Below are 19,193 nucleotides of genomic sequence, written 5' to 3'. Positions count from 1 at the left end.
TCTACGCATGTTTGGTAAAGATCTTATTTCTTGTTCAAATATAATATAACATATAAATATTTACCATGGAATATTATCACACTAACTTTGGTAACTAACTTTGGTAGAGATTTAAAGTATGATTGAAAAGATATTATCTGAAAACAAAAAAAATTGACCAAGTAATTGCTCAAAAGACATTGCCTTGAAATGAAATTTTCCCCGAAATGTCAATCTGCTCAATGACAATATTATATATCATACCACATTTTAATTTAATTGTACATTGAGTTAATTTGTGTAATGTAAATGGACCAAGCCTCGTTTGTGCTCTTACCAATAAAATATTGAAATTGAAATTTACAATGATTTTGAACCATTGATTGAAAGTTCCTTTGATGTCATTCAGAAAAAACGGGACGGGCCACTTTTTATTATTTTTACAATTTGTGCCTTTCCGGCAGGCATTACATAACTACATAGTAGTTATAAGTTATACAATGCTTATAGAAACTAAATTGGTCAGAAACCATCTTTTTCTAAAGTCTAGTTTGATATGTTTGATTTATGAAGATGATATCGAAGATGGCCTCCAATATGGTGGTAAAGGGAAATAACTCTGACTGAAATTACGTCAATCGGACACTATCTATTGCTCCTTGTTTTACACTCTTGTCATAAATAATCTCGATTTATATTCATATTAATGACCCGGTAAACAAAAAAAACGTACAGTATGAACTTCAATGAAAAAAAATAAATCTTAATTTCAGTATTCTTTATGTATTAATTTTTAAGCCATTTTCTTTCTTTTTCATTTTGTTTGTCTGTTATAAACGTATTTACACTTTTGGTATTTAGCTATATTTTGCCTCCGAATGACTTTAGATCTACTCCGACTCACCTTTTGACGTCAGGCAACAATCACTTTTTAATTGTGACGTCAAATGTTTTGAATTATGATGTCAAATTTTACGGGAACCTGTGTGATTTTACGTAATGGCGGACAAATTTGCATACAAGTGTAAATACGTCTATTCTATATTCTATATATTTTTAAACGCCTCATTATTCTCTATAATACTTTTTTGGGGGGGCAACTTCCTCTATTCTTTATTTTTTATGACAAATTTTGTTTGCGCTTGTGTACATTTTTGTCTATCTTTACACCACATTGTCAACACTAGTGGGTTGGTCTTACCTTGTTTTTTGTTTGTTTGTGAATTTATCAACTCTGATACAATCCCTTATTCAACTATGATCAATACTCATAAATTCTTATTATTTTTAGTATGGATAGTAAAATAATGGATTAATCGGAGTTGATAAGTTCACCCGAAACTTGATAAGAAAAATGAAAAGATATATGACAATTTTTTCATTGTAAAAGCAGAGCATATAAAAAAAAACCTTAAACATTCGTCGCACACTAAAGCCCCAATGGGGCTTTCAAAAGTTGGTACTTATGGGCAAGATAAGCATACTTAGTGTTACGTATGTGGTAGAAAAAAAGGAAAATTTTATATTTAGTGCAAATAGTGCAAAAAATGTCCAAATCCTATACCCAAGCGCCTGTACATTGTTCTCTATTATGTTAACTCCATCCAGGCCCTTATAAGTTGGTATAGAACAGAAAAAAACATGTTTAAAAGAAGGAAAAAAGAAAAGACGAATAAAGCTCAATACGAACATTTAAATATTGAGCCGAACAAACGACCTCAAGGTCTTGAACGAAGGTTTCCCAGAAGGATAAGCATTTCCTGCATTTCTTGTAGTGAATACTTCCTGTGTATGCTGGCAATTAAAAAATATGGTTAAACGAGTTATGAATAAGGCGGGAATGTAGCTAGATTGAATTACCCCCTTAGCATAGCAGTAGCAACATTGAGGGTACATTATCAGATTGGGGGCTCAATCACACCCTCGGATTACACCATTTTACCGGATATCACTACGCTCTGTACCCCAGGTTGCCTTTCAAAACAATTGATTTTGCTATCGTGTGCAGCCATTTAAGAATAACGGATAATGAGAACTGTGTAACATCCGATTTTGCTCTGTGAAACCTACATTGCATCTGTAGTACTGGTAGCTGGTAATAGGGTCGGGTAGTCAAGGTCGTTAGTAGTAGTAGTAATAGGGAGTTTTATTATTATATCCTTTTTTCTTATTTACTGATTCATACATCGTTATGTATCATGTGGCAACGGTCTGTTGATTGGTAAACAAATAACACTGGAAACTTTATGAATAATTTGGTGCGTAATCATGGAGCATAACAAATGTTCTCCGCCTCAACGTATTATACAAAATTTATTCAATAATACATTACAGTATTTCTTGAACAAATTAATGGCCAAATCATGAAATTACATCAATTTGTAATATCATTTCACATACAGAATATAGGAGAGATAGAGAGAATTTAATTTTCATATTCAACAAAAGTTAGTAAAACAACGGTTATCTCCCTTTGGACAGAAACTAATTTGACACGTTTATGTCTCGGGTGGCCACTCAATGTACTATACATGTAATGATAGGGACGAGCCGCTGGAAAACGTCACAAATGCGTCCGATATTTAACAAATCTATGTTACTCTCCAAGAAATAGCGTAATAAATCTATGGGTCTATTTTTTGTCAAAAACATATAATTGGTATGATTTTTATAATATTAAAAAATATGAATAGGGTTGGATACTGAATTTCTCATCTTCTCACCCTACAACAAAAGGATTGGACTGGCCCCCTAGCTTGGGTATTATACCATTGATAAACTCACCGAATTCTGGAAAATATTTCTTGAAATTGTTATTTTAAAATTAATTTAGAATTATTGGTGGATGCGTGTCACATCCGTTTATTGATACAGGTTTTCTGGGAGTGGAAACGGTGGGCTGAACAAGTCATTTCAGTGTTAAATATAACCATGTATTTTTTTTTTTTTTTTTTGAAGTATGGAAGATTGCTTACGTTTGAGTTTTGGTACATATGCAATCTCCAGAATTTCTTGAAAATTCTTTTAGCCACAATGATACTCCATTTAATAGCTGATGTGACCTTGACATTTGACTTCCTGACCTCATATTTAATTACTTTTTTCCTCTCTCCAAGGAGTATAATCTATGCAAGTTTGGTAAAGATCTTATTTCTTGTTCCAATATAATTTAACATTTAAATATTTGCCAAGGAATTTTATCAAATTAACTTTGGTAACTAACTTTGGCAAAGATTTAAAGTATGATTGAAAGATCAAAAAATCCATGAAGGTCTTATATTCAAGCTAAGGTTGGTATAGGGCTTCGATATTTTGAAACTGAAATAGCCCCAAAATTTTCAGTCTAACAGTTGCTGTTGTGACCCTAATATTTGACATCAAAAACAAAAAATAGTCAGATCAAATGTGTAACATAGAAATTGAGCGGACACGAAACTTTACAAAAAAAATCTATTTATAGGCATTGTGCACTTGATATTTCACCTACATATTATACCCAAGCGAAAAAGGGGGTCTAGATTTTTAAAGACATTTTCAAACCTAAATGAATGGATGTTGAATGAATGGTTCAAAAGACACCAAAACGTTGGCCAAATTTCAGTCCATTAATTGCAGTGACCTTAACCTTTTACCTAGTGACATAGTGACATCAACAATTTTATTATCTTTTTTCATTCAATGTGGCATTTGGTAAAGATATTGCTTATTGCCTAAAGTAAATTATCGGGACCCAAAATGTTGGCACCCAGAGGCAACTCAGCTACTGAAACGTCTATATCTATAGGATTTTTTTTTTCTGTAAAATATTTATGCAACAATAACAAATTGGGCTTCATCTGAGTTTGAGAAAAAAATGATTTATCCAACTTTTATATATAATTCCAGGGATATAATAAATCAAATATCCGACAAAATTAGGTAAAATATTAAAAAAAGAGATGTGCGGTAAACGTCAATGAGACAAAAAAAACTAACATAATGTTGGGGGCAAACAAAGGTCTTTAATAATTGACAAGTGTCTATACAATAGGTCAAGCTCTCAATTAGCCCGAGTCTAGAGAAAAATGTGTATGAACTAACAAATACTACCATAGATCTACCATCAATACCGAATTTCCTAAAAGAGAGAAAAAAACTGTTTAAGATATAACCTAATGTAAACCCTAAATAATTTCTGAAAGGTACACGAACGTATTTCCGGGTTGCAGTAGTTTTTCTAAGATTTCGCATAGGCGTTGAATCAAATAGAATACTAAAAAAAAATTGCAAATTTCATCAGAGGAGATATTATCAAGAAATATGTATTTAAAGTGAAATTTTATAACTTGTTTTCCTCATTATTTTTTTTTAGTTGTAATCTCTGTCCTGCCTTTTTATTTTTCACTCTATTCGGTCCTGCCTTTTTTTTTTTTAGTTTATCCTCACTTTTTTTTAAATAAATTGTCATCCTGTCTTTTTTTTTTTTTGCAAAGTGTCTCATCCTGCCTTTTTTTTTTTACTCAATACTCTTGTCCTGCCTATTTTTTTCAAATTTCATATGATCTGTTTATCAGAAAGTTCTGTGCTTTGAGCTTGCTTTTAGTAAATGCTAGCTTTCTTTGAAATGTATTTCTTACGAAAAAAAAATTACTATAAAACCTATATATAAATAATAAGAAGATGTGATATAATAGAAAAAAAAAGGATATGGGGTATCCATCCATGACACAAATCAGTACACGTACAGCAAAAAACACACAAAAAGCATAGGAACAGCTCTTTTATTGCTGTTCTACATTTCAATTTCACACGATTGCCAATCCATCAGAGATCAAATGGCGAAGATGAAAGCAACTAAGTAACATTTTAAAGTGTTTGTTCCAATGTTATTTTGTGCTTGATTGGAATATTTGGTGTTGATGTAAATTTTTTTGGTCGTCTGTATTTAAATTGTTCACAGATTGACTGACTAGACTCGGAGCGATTTAGAACTTATTGCATGGTATGGACATCTTTTCTAGTGTTGACGACAGCATGTTAACGACTCGGTGTTATTTTGAATTTTATGTAGTTGTTGTCTTATTGGCGTATACACCACATTTCCTCTTCTTCATAGCATACATCAAAGATTCGCATGGTGTATTAACAACTGATTAACTAAATGTCAGGCGTTTATGGGTAAAATCGATATCCAAAAAAGGAAAATAGGCCTTATAAATCAATATATAATAGATGAAAAGCTAAATGCATCATAAAGTTTTCGATAACTGAATATCATAAAGTATAAAAAAATAATTTTAAATATTAAAGATGACGCGAGGCATATAAAGACGAGTTACGATTTGCGCAGTGCAATTTAAGCAACTGTTGTATATATGAGGATCTGGGTGGGGTTTAGGGAATAGAGAATAATGGGCCAATACAACAGAAAAATGAACCCCAAAAAATAAAGAATGGAGAAGAATAGGCCAAAAAAATTACAGAATATAGAATAATGGACAAAATATATAAAGTTGTCATACCATCACCAATTCACTGACTCACATTTAGAACATATTGAAAATAACCCTACTTCGACAAAAAAACAATAGTGTTTTTATGTTGTTGTTTACTTAAACGAGCAAATGAAGTTACATGAACGTTATTTTTTCTGATTGAGAAATATAAGTTGATCATTTTAAGCCCAGATTTACGTATGCATGAAATTGCATCACAATTTTATTAGTATGCGAGTTAAGATTTTCAGTAAACAACATGCTATTTCTAGTGGTAGAGCACTTCCTGAACACCACAAGAATAAACATTGGTTAAAAATTGGCATGTATAGAAAATTGAAAAATGTGGTTGAATATACAGTGTTTTTTTGAAATGGTTGTTTGACACCTATAGAATAGAGAAAATTGCCTAAAATTAAAGAAGACAGAAATGCAGACCCCACCCAGACACTTTTGTATGCTCAGATTCATTAAAGTCCAGTTCAGGTTTATTGATTGTTGTATGCTTTCCGAACTCAAAGAATTAAACGAAACATTTTCGTAGGTAATGCAAAGTCGTCAAACCTGAATGGAAGACTGGAAAATTTAAGCTGTCCGTGGGAATGTTTTGGTAGTGCAAACTGTTCTCTTACTGCTGTATCATGTCACCCACTGACCCCTCAAAAGGAATTGCTGTTTGGTTTGCGCAGAAAACGTGACACTCTTCAATAGCAAACATGTTTAAACGGCCCATTTCGATCGGAGTATGCTGTTTTATACATAATATCCTAACAGATTCCAATTAGCACGGGTTCTACATTGCCGGGCAGAAGAACTCGCCATTATTCTACACCCAGTAAATTGTTGAGACTTGTAATATCAGATGTACACTGATATGACTAAAAATGTCATAAATGTATATTATCTAGCAGTATTAATGAAAAGATACAAAAAAATATATTAAAATCAAAAAGTCTTCAACACTTTAATGTAACAAATTCTTGTCTACAAAAATTGCAAAATTTGGTGGTCAATACCCATTTTTTTTTTTTCTCCTTTTTGTCCAAAATATTTCTTAATCCAAGATATGACGGATGTTTTAACAAAGCCAAGTAGTAAAAAGAACATGTCTTTTGCATGGAAATAACTGCAAAGTACTTTGATAAAAATGAGCAAAGAGGATACTAAATTCGTGATTAAGTACTATTTCCAGTAATTTGATTGGTAGACAATAATCACGTGGTGTTTTTGAAGTGATGTTTTATTTCTTAATACAATGCAACATCCATAGCAGCTCTTTGCCTCCAGGAAAACGCCACAACAATGTAAAAGGAATAAAAAAAGCTCCATATAACTCAAATTTCATGGATTTAGCATTGAAATATTTTCGCTTTCGTGCTTAATACACAATGTACTTTGGTAAACGATTTTACATCCCAATAAATAAAACCCGAGATTATTATAGTAATCTCAGACAAAAAGAAGCATTGAATTCTTAAGTGTATTCATGTTTCCAAAGTCATTACGAACGTATTGTATTGTACCAAATGAAGACAAAAAATGGACACATTAACATTTGACATTCGTATTCTTTCCGCCTTGTTCACACCAAGTACTAAATGGTCAATAGTTCTACACGACCAATTCTTAATCCTTGGCAAAATTCCTAAAGCAACTTCAATACGGTCTAATTTAAATGGATTCGAGTAATTGTTGAAATTGTTTTCAATACAATTATGCCATACAGGTCATATTTAAATAGAATCCGACGATGGCTTTCAATATCATTATGCCACACAAAGCTACACAGAAGTCCTCACAGTTGGGTAGTTTTTAACTAGCTGCCCAGTGGATATTTTCAAATTAAAGGATATACAAATATTGTTAATTTGGCCTAGAATACTATACATTTAACTGTCAGAAAATACTCGTTCATTTGTACATGGAACTTTGAATCATGGATAATAATGTCCATTACAGCACTGCTAATGGTAAGAAGAAATTATTGGAATTTTATTATATATATATTCTCCAAAATTCTTTTATTTATTTTCCACAGCTTGTCAATTTTGTCAAATGTTCAGCTAAATATTATCCAGTATTGTGTAATTTTGATTGCATGAGAATTGTGCTATTAATAAAAATTGTATATTTCATTGTAGTCAGTTGAATGATTTATAAGAGTTGTCTTTAGTTTTGTAGCAGGTTTTCGCAATTTATGGACTATTATCACACAAAAATTAACAGGATGCATTTTTTGGTAAAATTCACAAACGCATGCTATGATTGAAATTTTAACTTATTACAGTTGTACTAATTTCAAAATTATGTAATTTTAACAACTTTATATATTTTTCACATTCCAGTGACTTAAATGCGGATTACAGTTTACCTTGCAGCCATTAGTCTTATAGAAAATATACGTACCCGGTATTTTCTAGCTTATTTTTTATATGCTTGAGTAGCGTAACCGCCATTAAATGTTGACTTTTAAAAGAGACTTGTAATAATTATATTTGCATTTAATCACAATTTTTTGGATGGCTAAATGTTTTACATTTGACTGGGATACTGATGTACTTGTAAGCACATTATTTTATACTTACTTATTTATTTTTAATATTCATTTTATTTTTTATTTATTTATTTATTCATGCTTTATTTGATAGTAATGTTATTTAACAAAATTACAAAAAAGTGTTCTTCTGATGCAATGCGCACGACACGTTTGTCTCCATAATTTTGGAAAACCAAAATTATAAAAATATATTTCTGATATGCAATACCATTGGTTGTAATCAACGGAATTTCTGTATGAAAAGTAAATTTATTAATTTTGATAACTAATGATATTAAAAAATCTTTTTAAACATGACAATACACCACTTCGTGATTATATAATTGCACATACACATATTCTTTTGTACGTGTACTTTGAAGTACTAAAATGTACTTAAATGATATGATACAGTTTTATTGTAACAAAATTATTGCACTTTTTCTGCACCGTAATTTTACAGTTACAAAAAATATTTTGTACTGGTTCAATAATTTATAAGTTATGGCCTTTCAGTAAACTTTTCTTTCAAATTCTAATACTAATGAAGTACTGTATCAATTGTACCTTTCTAGTACTACAGGATTGAAGTACAGAACTAGTACTTCTTATGAGCAGTAAAAAACTAGTACAGCAAAATTATGGTACTAAAATAGTACATTAGATTTGCCAGTATTACACCAGAGCCACGTTGTTTAGGTAAATTTTCAGTACTTTGAGGTTTTAGTACTAAAAACGTACACATAGATGTGTATGTGCAGATAAAATGGAGAGAGAGAGAGAGAGAGAGAGAGAGAGAGAGAGAGAGAGAGAGAGAGAGAGAGTCATGTTGGGATAAAGAAGATTTATGTTGCAGAGCTTAAGATAAGACGATTTAAGAAAAATATGAGATTATCTTTCAATTTTATTAAATTGAACATATCTTCTTATAGAAAACATAAGATTTTCACTAATTTATGTAGAAAATGCAAATTTTTGTTGTTGAAAACGACAATAATTTTAGTTGTATTATACACTCTCTCCTTTCAAACAATTATCCGGGTCTATACCTGATAAATACTCCTTTCAATACAAATCTTGATCTTTATATATTTTAAACAAAGATTTTAATTGTCCTTTCTATAATACAGGGACATCATAAAAGACAAAAAAATATCAGGGGGCGAAAGAATGTTTGTAAGCGGCTTCTGTACTATTTACCTGCCGTAGGCGTTTCGAGCTCGACTGGAGTTTAAAATACTTGAATTTATACTTACAATCAATACCATTTCATTTTTTTAAATAGTACTTTAATAATTCGACTGTAAAATATTTTCTGTTTGATAAATTCAAATGACGTTTTTCGCAGGTTTGATTGTATACGATTAAAATAAATGTACAAACACTGACTGTTTACATTGTCATTTGAAAGAAATAAGTTTTCGACACGTTGTTTCTTCGGATTAGAGATTATTAATTTAAAACGTTTATGCTGCCTTGAATCAATTTTACGCTTGGCATTTATAACGTGACTCTTTGGGTAATGAACCCCGAACATTTAAGCCTCTTAGATTGGACTAGGTTTCCCCAGATTACTATTTTTTGTATGCCACAACAAATGTTCATTTGAATTTTGGATAGTACTCAGATATAGTACTAATGGAAATGAAATAACATCCATATTAGTTTCTATTATATCTATTTTGCCCCTTTAATTAAAGCCAATTTATTTTTTCTTCAAAATTAGGCGACAGAAAATCAGAAAACATCAAAATCCCTCCTCTAACCTCTTTCCAAAATAAGATAAATACTTCAAATAAATACTTGTTCCATTTTTCATTTGTCTGACACCAAAAAAGATACGTTGTTCTCCTTCATCAGATTCTCTAGTACTGAATATGCATGTACTGGTTGCCACTGGCCTCCTAAACAAACATTAATCAATTAATCCATTTTTGCTAGTCTGCAAATACTCTCAGTTACCCTAGTATATATCAGCAAAAAGTATATACATCATAGACAATGGACATGTTTGGTCGACAGAATCTGAATCGTTCAAAAACATTCTTGACGACAAATTCTTATAGTTTAATGAAGCGCTGGCCTATTCAGTCAAACTTGACATTAATTCCACAAGGTGCGTTCTATTATTACGTAATTGAAAAAATGTGAAAAGGTAGAAATTTATCCTTCAAGAGCATTAATCCTAGATCTAAGTAGAATTAAAATCTATTGAAGTGTTTTAAACATAATGAATAACTAATAAGATTTTCTCTCTTAGTTGTTCAGAACACATTCTAAAATATGTATACGATTGACGAAATTGATTGTTTTGTAAACCGTCAAGGATTTTAACACTATTTTCTGGACTGATCCTTATTCCCCAAGTTGGGCTTTAAAAAGTAAAGTAAGAAAATTCATTTTTCAGTCGGTTCTTTCTAAAGTGAAAATAAAGAAACCTTTCAGGGTTTACACAATAAAAACAGTCCTAGTTCAGGAGAAAATTGTGCTAAAAAGATGGATTTTTACCTTTTCTCTTTCATGGCAGGTCCTAAGTTGGCCACTGTCTCAGCAACAAACCACTACGTTTTTGTTTTGGATTGTTTGACAAATATTTTTGTTAACGTCCAGCAGCCAGTATTTCAAACAGTTTGAATAACACGAAGAATATTCAGTTTAGATATATATCAACGAAATGAGATAACAACAACAGATGTTACTGAAGAAATATTTTTGTAACGGTCATTCTTAAATACTATTTGCAAGGAAGGCAATCTAGAAAATACATGTTTTTGTTTAATATATTTTTAGGTGGGGGTAGTTTGCTATTGTCAATGTTGTTTTTCAATTCAGTGGTTCTTTTCTCCATCGGTATCTCTATTTAAACCAGATTCACAAAGCATTAGTTAATTCGGGAGGGTTTAATCAGTTTCATTACGTAATACAAACTGATCATGTTATTAATAGATTTGAGAACCTGAAAAGAAATTGTAATTAAAGTTAAGCTAATATCACAACTACATCTATCATTGAAAATGGTCACTCAATTAAATCATTTAACTGTGAAATTAAAATTCAGTAGGTGTATATCTGTGTTAAATTTGTTCCATTCATAGTCATTGTCGTTCGTGTATTGACAACCGCATATTTAACCCAGAAGTTTGAGAATATTCGGTGACTAAACCCAGAGACATATATACACAGAGATTGGCAACTCCGTGAAATCCCGTTAAAAAACGCGGCCCGGAATGAGATTCTCGTCGATAATTATTCTACAACATGTAAACAAGTCAGGGATATATATGTCTCTGCTAAACCGTATAAATCGAAAAATCCAGACATGATAGTCCCCTTTCTACGATAAGAAAGGCAAACAGAGTTAAAGGGGGTCTCATTGGGGGGTTCTGATCCCAGATCCCGCTTACTGTTTTGACAGATTCCCGTATCCCGCTTACACTATGTACGTAAGCAATTCTCATTTTTTTGTAATTTCCCGTATCCCGCTAGACTTCATTTCCCGTTTTCACGGCACAATAATTTGATTTCACGTGTCACGCTAATAAAAAAGTGGCAATCCCGCGTCACGCTTAAACACTAATGAGACCCACATTAAAGACAGCGAGAGCTTGAATTATTCCAGTCAGTAAAGCATACGAAGAACCGAGAGTTTATCTGTACCATTCCATAAGAAACTGCAAAATGTACCTGTGAGAGTCTGGATAGGGCTTACAGAATAGAGGATTCATGATGGTAAAAAAGTGCAGAATATAGGGCAAAAAAATGAAGAAAGGAGAAAAATAGGCAAACAAAGAAGAATAAAGAATAATGGGGTGCTAAAATATTTAAAGAATACAAAAAAGTTGTCTAAATAAATGAAGGACCCAGACCCATCCAGACCCTCGACTATTTGACGTATTGTTCATTTGGTCTCGTCCTGAATATGCATGACATTTTTGCCACTAGAGTCAGGAATTAACAATCAACCAATCAATGAACCAAATACTGCTGCAGCCCATTAAGAACATGCATTTGTTTGTAAATGTAAATGCTTCCTTTTTCGAGTAATTAGAAACTTATGCTTGTTCGTCATTTATCTTTTCTCTCGCAAGACTCATTTGGGGATAAATGTATAACACATTGACTCCCTAAATAACCTGAAAGACAATAGTAAGATATCTCACTTAGCAAATATTTGTATTTTTAAGAGATTGGTTGAATGAAGGCAATTCTGAAACGTGGCAAGTGGTTGTCTTATGCCATGGCAATTCTGAAACGTGGTCAGGGGTTGTCTTATGCCATGGCAATTCTGAAACGTGGTCAGTGGTTGTCTTATGCCATGGCAATTCTGAAACGTGGTCAGGGGTTGTCTTATGCCATGGCAATTCTGAAAAACGTGGTTAGTGGTTGTCTTATGCCATGGCAATTCTGAAACGTGGTTAGTGGTTGTCTTATGCCATGGCAATTCTGAAACGTGGTCAGTGGTTGTCTTATGTCATGGCAATTCTGAAACGTGGTTAGTGGTTGTCTTATGTCATTGCAATTCTGAAACGTGGTTAGTGGTTGTCTTATGCCATGGCAATTCTGAAACGTGGTCAGTGGTTGTCTTATGTCATGGCAATTCTGAAACGTGGTTAGTGGTTGTCTTATGTCATGGCAATTCTGAAACGTGGTTAGTGGTTGTCTTATGCCATGGCAATTCTGAAGCTTGGTCAGTGTTTGTCTTATGTCATGGCAATTCTGAAACGTGGTCAGTGGTTGTCTTATGTCATGGCAATTCTGAAACGTGGTCAGTGGTTGTCTTATGCCATATGTTATTTGGGAATTTGATGATGTTACACTATTGTTTCAGGTAGGGTGAAGGTTGGCCCCTATTAAAACGATTAAACCCGCTGCATGTGTTTGCACTTGTCCTAAGTCAGGAACCTGATGTTCAGTGGTTGTCGTTTGTTGATGTGGTTCATAAGTGTTTCTCGTTTCTCATTTTTTATATATATTATACCGTTGGTTTTCCTGTTTGAATGGTTTTACACTAGTCATTTTTGGGGCCCTTTATAGCTTGCTGTTCGGTGTGAGCCAAGGCTCCGTGTTGAAGGCCGTACTTTGACCTATCATTGAATGGTTTACTTTTACAAATTGTGACTTGGATGGAGAGTTGTCTCATTGGCACTCATACCACATTTTCTTATATCTAGATCTTTAGAACTTGATATTTTGTATAGACACCAGACTATAAGCTGTCCTCTAGATGTATTTTGGTTATTTGTGTCGTTGGTTTCGAGTCTTATTGACGTATTCCTTTAAGGTGGTACATAACACTACAGGGAGATAACTCTGTAAAAATCAGCTGAACGTTTTAATCACGTTAGTAACCTTCTCAATGATCAAAATTAGTGTTTGTCAAACTGCTATATATCCAATGAAATTTTTCCGATAAAGTGTGTGGTTCAATTTTTTTTTTAAATTTTTATATTTTTGTCAAAGGGTCAAAGTAAATATTTTGTCAAAATTTTATGAAAATTAAACATGCCAATTTAATTTTAGTCAGTGCTCGGAAGGTGAAGGTGTTTGGAACCACCTTAATATTATATTAATTACTTTTTTCGGAAAGGGAGAATCAACGACATACAAATAGTAAAGTGAGATAAAAATGAAAAATATGTTGTCATTATGTCATGTTCGACTATACAAAAACCTGTCTTTGTTCCTGAAAACAATCTCGAAGTATTTTTAGAAAAACCATGTATCAGATTGTGTTTTGATAGAACTTCAATATTTTGTTGAAGCATGATATCATATGTTCGATTTTACTGTATTTTCTCTGTATTTTTTTCAGTCTCGCCTGCCATCATTTATGTATACAATGTTAGTTTATTGTCCTCTTGTACACTTAATGTGTCTGAGATTAAATAAAGAATTTGAATCTTGAATCTTAAAATGACTTTTGAACCCTCTTTTCCTTTACAGAATAACCCCCAGCACCATACTAGCATTATTTCCTATATTCGCCCCTGTATAAAAATATTCTCAAATTGTTCTTTAAATTATTATTTGGTTGCCAGAGGATAATTTCACAGAGGACAGCGAGGAATTAAGGATAAAGAAAAAATCATTAAAAAAATCAAATTTATCAAGCTACTCGATCTAAAGTAATATCTAATATTTTTGTCATTTACAAAATTCGGTACTGATTGAAGATCTTGTCACTGTGTAGTCAGTGTTAAATTTATTCCTAACTTTTCTACATTCGAGGCTATTTAAAGTTTGGTATATCGTATATACAATTGCCTATTTTTTTAAACCCGTATGTTGACCTCTAGATGTCTTTGTGATTTCACTGTAGATTTTGGTCGTTGTGTCATTGGCGTTTATCCTAACATCTCCTTTTTCATAAACATTAGAACTGACACATATCTTAAGGATGTTTACTGATGAAATCTATATTTTCATAGATAAATTCTATACATCTTAAGGATGCATACTGCTGAAATCTTGATTTTGTTTTTGGGATATACACCTTAATGATGGTTACTACTGAAATCTTGATTTTCAGAAATGAAATGTTTTGGGATATACACCTTAAGGGTGCTTACTACTGAAATCTTGATTTTGTTTTGGGATATACACCATAAGGATGCTTACTGGTGAAATCATGATTTTCATTAATGAATTCTTTCCCGATATATATCTTAAGGATGCTTACTACTGAAATCTTGATTTTGTTTTGGGATATACACTTTAATGATGGTTACTACTGAAACCTTGATTTTGTTTTTGGGATATACACCTTAATGATGGTTACTACTGAAATATTGATTTCCAGAAATGAAATGTTTTGGGATATACACCTTAAGGATGGTTACTACTGAAACTTTGATTTTGTTTTTGGGATATACACCTTAATGATGGTTACTACTGAAATCTTGATTTTCAGAAATGAAATGTTTTGGGATATACATCTTTAGGATGCTTACTGATGAAATCTTGATTTTCATAGATAAATTCTTTTCCGATAAACATATTAACGATGCATACTGCTGAAATCTTGATTTTTTTATGGGATATACACATTAAGGATGCTTACTACTGAAATCTTGATTTTCAGAAATGAAATGTTTTGGGATATACATCATAAGGATGCTTACTGATGAAATCTTGATTTTCATTAATGAATTCTTTCCCGATATATATCTTAAGGATGGTTACTACTGAAATCTTGATTTTGTTTTGGGATATACACTTTAAGGATGGTTACTACTGAAATCTTGATTTTCAGAAATGAAATGTTTTGGGATATACACTTTAAGGATGGTTACTACTGAAATCTTGATTTCCAGAAATGAAATGTTTTGGAATATATATACATCTTAAGGATGCTTACTGCTGAAATCTTGATTTTCATAAATGAATTCTTTTCCGATATACATTTTAAGGATACTTACTACTGAAATCTTGATTTGCATTAATAGTGTTTTTTTCGATATACATCTTAAGGACGCTTACTGCTGAAATCTTGATTTTCATGAATGAACTCTTTTCTAGTATAGATTTTAAGGGCGTTTACTGCTAAAACTTGATATTCATAAACAAAGTATTTTCCAATCTACATATTAAAGGATGCTTGCCACTGAAATCTTGATTTTCGTCAAAGAATTCTTTCACGATATTTTCCCAAAGGATGCTTACAGCCGAAATCTTGATTTTCATAAGTAAAGTCTTTTACGATATACATCTAAAGGATGCTTGCTGCTGAGATCTTGATTTTCATATTTGAGTTCTTTCCCGGTATATATCTTAAGGATGCTTACTGCGTGACATCTTAATTTTTATGAATGAAGCTTTTTCAATAGACATTGTATAACGCATACACATTATTGAAAACTGTTGATATAGTCCATGTGCTTATTTTCAGATATAACAAGTAAAATCAGAAAAACTAGAAAGATAGGGGCGGATAAATTTGTTTTCTCCGGATTATTCATATGCAATGTATGGACAGAAAGATACAAATATGTATCAAATATGTAGAATAAAAGAAGAATTTGAAAATATTTCCTCATATAAGTGTTTTTGAGATGCAGTTTTTTAATGCATTACCAATAAAGGTAAAGTAAGACGTGTTTCATAATTACAACTAATTATTTTTTTTTTTACAGGCGACACAGAAAGCAGTTTTTATGTAGATACAGGATTTGCATATTTTGAAAAGAAAGTTAATGGTAACATGTCTGATAGCAGTCACCAAGAATTTGAAGTTGATACATCGCCTATACCAAACGGCGACATCGAACATTTGGAACTTGACGAACAGACAGAATCTGTAAAACGTGTGCCTGTCGATACCTCTGATCCAATGGTCTCATACGAAACCAGACTTATCTCCGAACCAGAGACATTAGAAAGAGTCATGACACAAGACATTGTTGAAAAGAGAATAATCAAACAAGCACCGGTAGAGCGGATAATGACAAGACCGGTTGAGTACGTGCGGGAAAGACCCGTTGAGTATGTGCGGGAAAGACCTGTTGAGTATATAAGGGAGAGACCTATTCAGTATGTCACTAAAAGACCCGTTGAAGTTGTGAGAGAACGAGTCGAAGTAGCTCCACAAATCCAAAGAGTTATACGACCGGCACCGACGGTTAGAAGAATGGTGCAAAAACCAGTTGAGAGAGTCGTGCAGACGCAACCAGTTCGAGTAATAAGAAAGCCGGCACCAGTTGAACGAGTTGTTCAAAGAGTAGTCGAACCTGCACCAGTCGAAAGATATGTTCAAAGAGTAGTAGAACCTGCACCAGTCGAAAGAATTGTTCAAAGAGTAGTAGAACCTGCACCAGTTCAAAGGGTCATCACAAGATCTAGACCAGCTGAGAGGATTGTTACTGCTCCAGTAGAAAGAGTTGTGACGCGAGCACGGTCCGTAGGAAGAGTAGTCAGATCTGAAGAGAGAAGATATACCACGGCAAGACCTGTAGAATCCGTTATAACTACAGCAAGACCTGTAGAAACTGTTATGACCAGAACGAGGCCAACCGAATCAATCGTTACTACAGCAAGACCTGTAGAGACATTCGTAACCAGACCGGCAAGCTCAACTATTGTCAGAATGAGTAGAGAGAGGCCGGGTTCCGCTAGAACAGTTCGGTCTAGTATTTACTCGACTCGTTCATCCTATGGCGATGTCGTTTTTTAATGAATTAATTTGAAATCGAAGGAAAAAATAAAAAAAGATATTATTTTGGATTGTGAATATAGGTCGAATGGAATATTGCTTGCTCAATCATCTGTATATCATTACACTGCGGATTTATAAATTTTGTATGTGATGTGTTGTGGTATTGATTTTTACAAATGCCATAAACAAATATCTTTACAGTAATTAGCAAGGCAAGTGGACACTGTAGTTTATTATATATAGATATTTAGAATGAATATAATTGATAATTTAGAATTTAACAAATTACCGTTGAAGCAGAGATTTTACGTGATATTTTTCTCTGGTTGAAACCAGAAAGCTCTAGTTCTACCAGGCTTTTTCAAAAGAACGAAAAGTTAGCGGACTGAAATGACACGGTGGACTTATTACAATCTGCTCAGCGTATCAATATTTTATTATATAACAGACTAATAATACTCGTATATGTATACTGTGACATACATAGTTATCTTGTTATGGTAATATTATAGTTTATCACACTGTTATTGGTTCTATATTGAGATATGTTCATTCACGCTTTTTTGAAAAGAAAAAAACAAAGATTTATGGGTATCTTTCCACGACACAAAATCAGTACATGCACAGCAAAAACACACACAAAAGCAAAGGAGCAGCGCTTTTATTGCTGTTCTTCATCTCAAAGTCATAGTGAGGCCTCCAACACGGAGCAAAAGAAGCTCTCGCATCACTTTACTGCAAGTTTAAGACGGCCCCTAGCACCGGTTTGAGCGGAATTCTTTGCAAAATGATTCGATGGAGTCGATTAAGAGCTTGGGATATTGTATATACACCTGGTTATTCTTTGAGATGACTTCTATTAACAACATTGTTGAAATAAGACTTACACGGTCGTTTGTTACAGACATTTTGCTAAAGACCGAATGTTGACTACTAGTTATCTTTTAAGGTTTTTTTGTCGTTTGTTGCTGCCTCATATTTGATTCATTGATTGATTTCCTCTCTTAACGACCCGTGGTATTTATTTCATGCATATGCAGGACGAGAAACTATTAAAATTGAATACAAAAGGTAGGTTCTGAAAGGTTGGGCGACAGGGATGAAGGGCAGAAAATTTGGACTGGCATTTCAAAACAATGGTATGTTGGTTAGGGGCATACATTTTACTTTGCAACAGGCCAACATCGAACCCCTCAAAGAGATGTTGCAAAGGATCTTAAACGTACAGAGAGCGATACACTAACTCTACACGTAGCATAAGATATATAATGTATATATGATATAAGAATATAAGGATGTATAATGAGACACGTAAAATTAAACATTGAGAAGTAGTCGAGAGGGTGAATATCAATTTATCCACAGGTCACCGTAGGCCAATCAGCAATGGACGTAGAACCCCACTCTCAAGAAAAATCCTTCAAATCAGTGATGCGTTTGTAATAACCAAGTTCATCAATGCATATCAAACATTCATTTGAAACAGAATTAAAATCATTTCTCGAATTCTTTGCAATCCACCATTTTTAAACATAAGGAAATGCCTATACAAAGTGAGGAATATGAAAGCTGTTTTCCATTCGTTTGATGTGTTTGAGCTTTTGATTTTGCCATTTGATAATGGAAATGGGGAATGTGTCAAAGAGACAACAACCCGACCATAGAACAGACAACAGCAGAAGGTCACCAACAGGTCTTCAATGCAGCGAGAAATTCCCGCACCCGGAGGCGTCCTTTAGCTGGCCCCTAAACAAATATATATACTAGTTCAGTGATAATGAAATCCATACTAAACTCCAAATTGTACACAAGAAACTAAAATTAAAAATAATACAAGACTGACAAAGGCTAGAGGCTCCTGACTTGGGACAGGCGCAAAAATGCGGCGGGGTTAAACATGTTTAAGGACTTTCTGTTTTGAATTTTCCTTGAAGTTCGGTATTTTTGTTATTTTACTTTTTTCTGTTACTTCGAAGCTTTGAATATATGTTTATCTAAATGGTTTACACAAACGTACGGTACTACCAGTGATTCTTAACATAGTTATGTCCCT

The 19,193-nt window shown here is 32.9% G+C and overlaps 1 protein-coding gene across 2 annotated transcripts; it reads left to right on the top strand.

Annotated features, from left to right (window-relative positions):
- The first annotated feature begins 7,239 nt into the window (after positions 1-7,239).
- Positions 7,240-17,667, top strand: LOC127704653 (titin homolog). Of its 2 annotated transcripts, none has more exons than XM_052208787.1 (2): positions 7,240-7,423; positions 16,122-17,667. In XM_052208787.1, the coding sequence occupies exons 1-2, from the start codon at positions 7,390-7,392 to the stop codon at positions 17,156-17,158; spliced, it is 1,071 nt and encodes a 356-aa protein (XP_052064747.1). In that variant the 5' UTR covers positions 7,240-7,389; the 3' UTR covers positions 17,159-17,667. The 2 variants fall into 2 exon arrangements, with proteins under 2 accessions (XP_052064747.1, XP_052064748.1); XM_052208788.1 differs by lacking the exon at positions 7,240-7,423 and adding an exon at positions 7,887-8,014.
- Positions 17,668-19,193: the final 1,526 nt, after the last annotated feature.

Source organism: Mytilus californianus, unplaced genomic scaffold (assembly GCF_021869535.1).
Source record: "Mytilus californianus isolate M0D057914Y unplaced genomic scaffold, xbMytCali1.0.p SCAF_6, whole genome shotgun sequence".
Classification (NCBI taxonomy): domain Eukaryota; kingdom Metazoa; phylum Mollusca; class Bivalvia; order Mytilida; family Mytilidae; genus Mytilus; species Mytilus californianus.
This window is presented reverse-complemented; position numbering and strand designations above follow the sequence as displayed.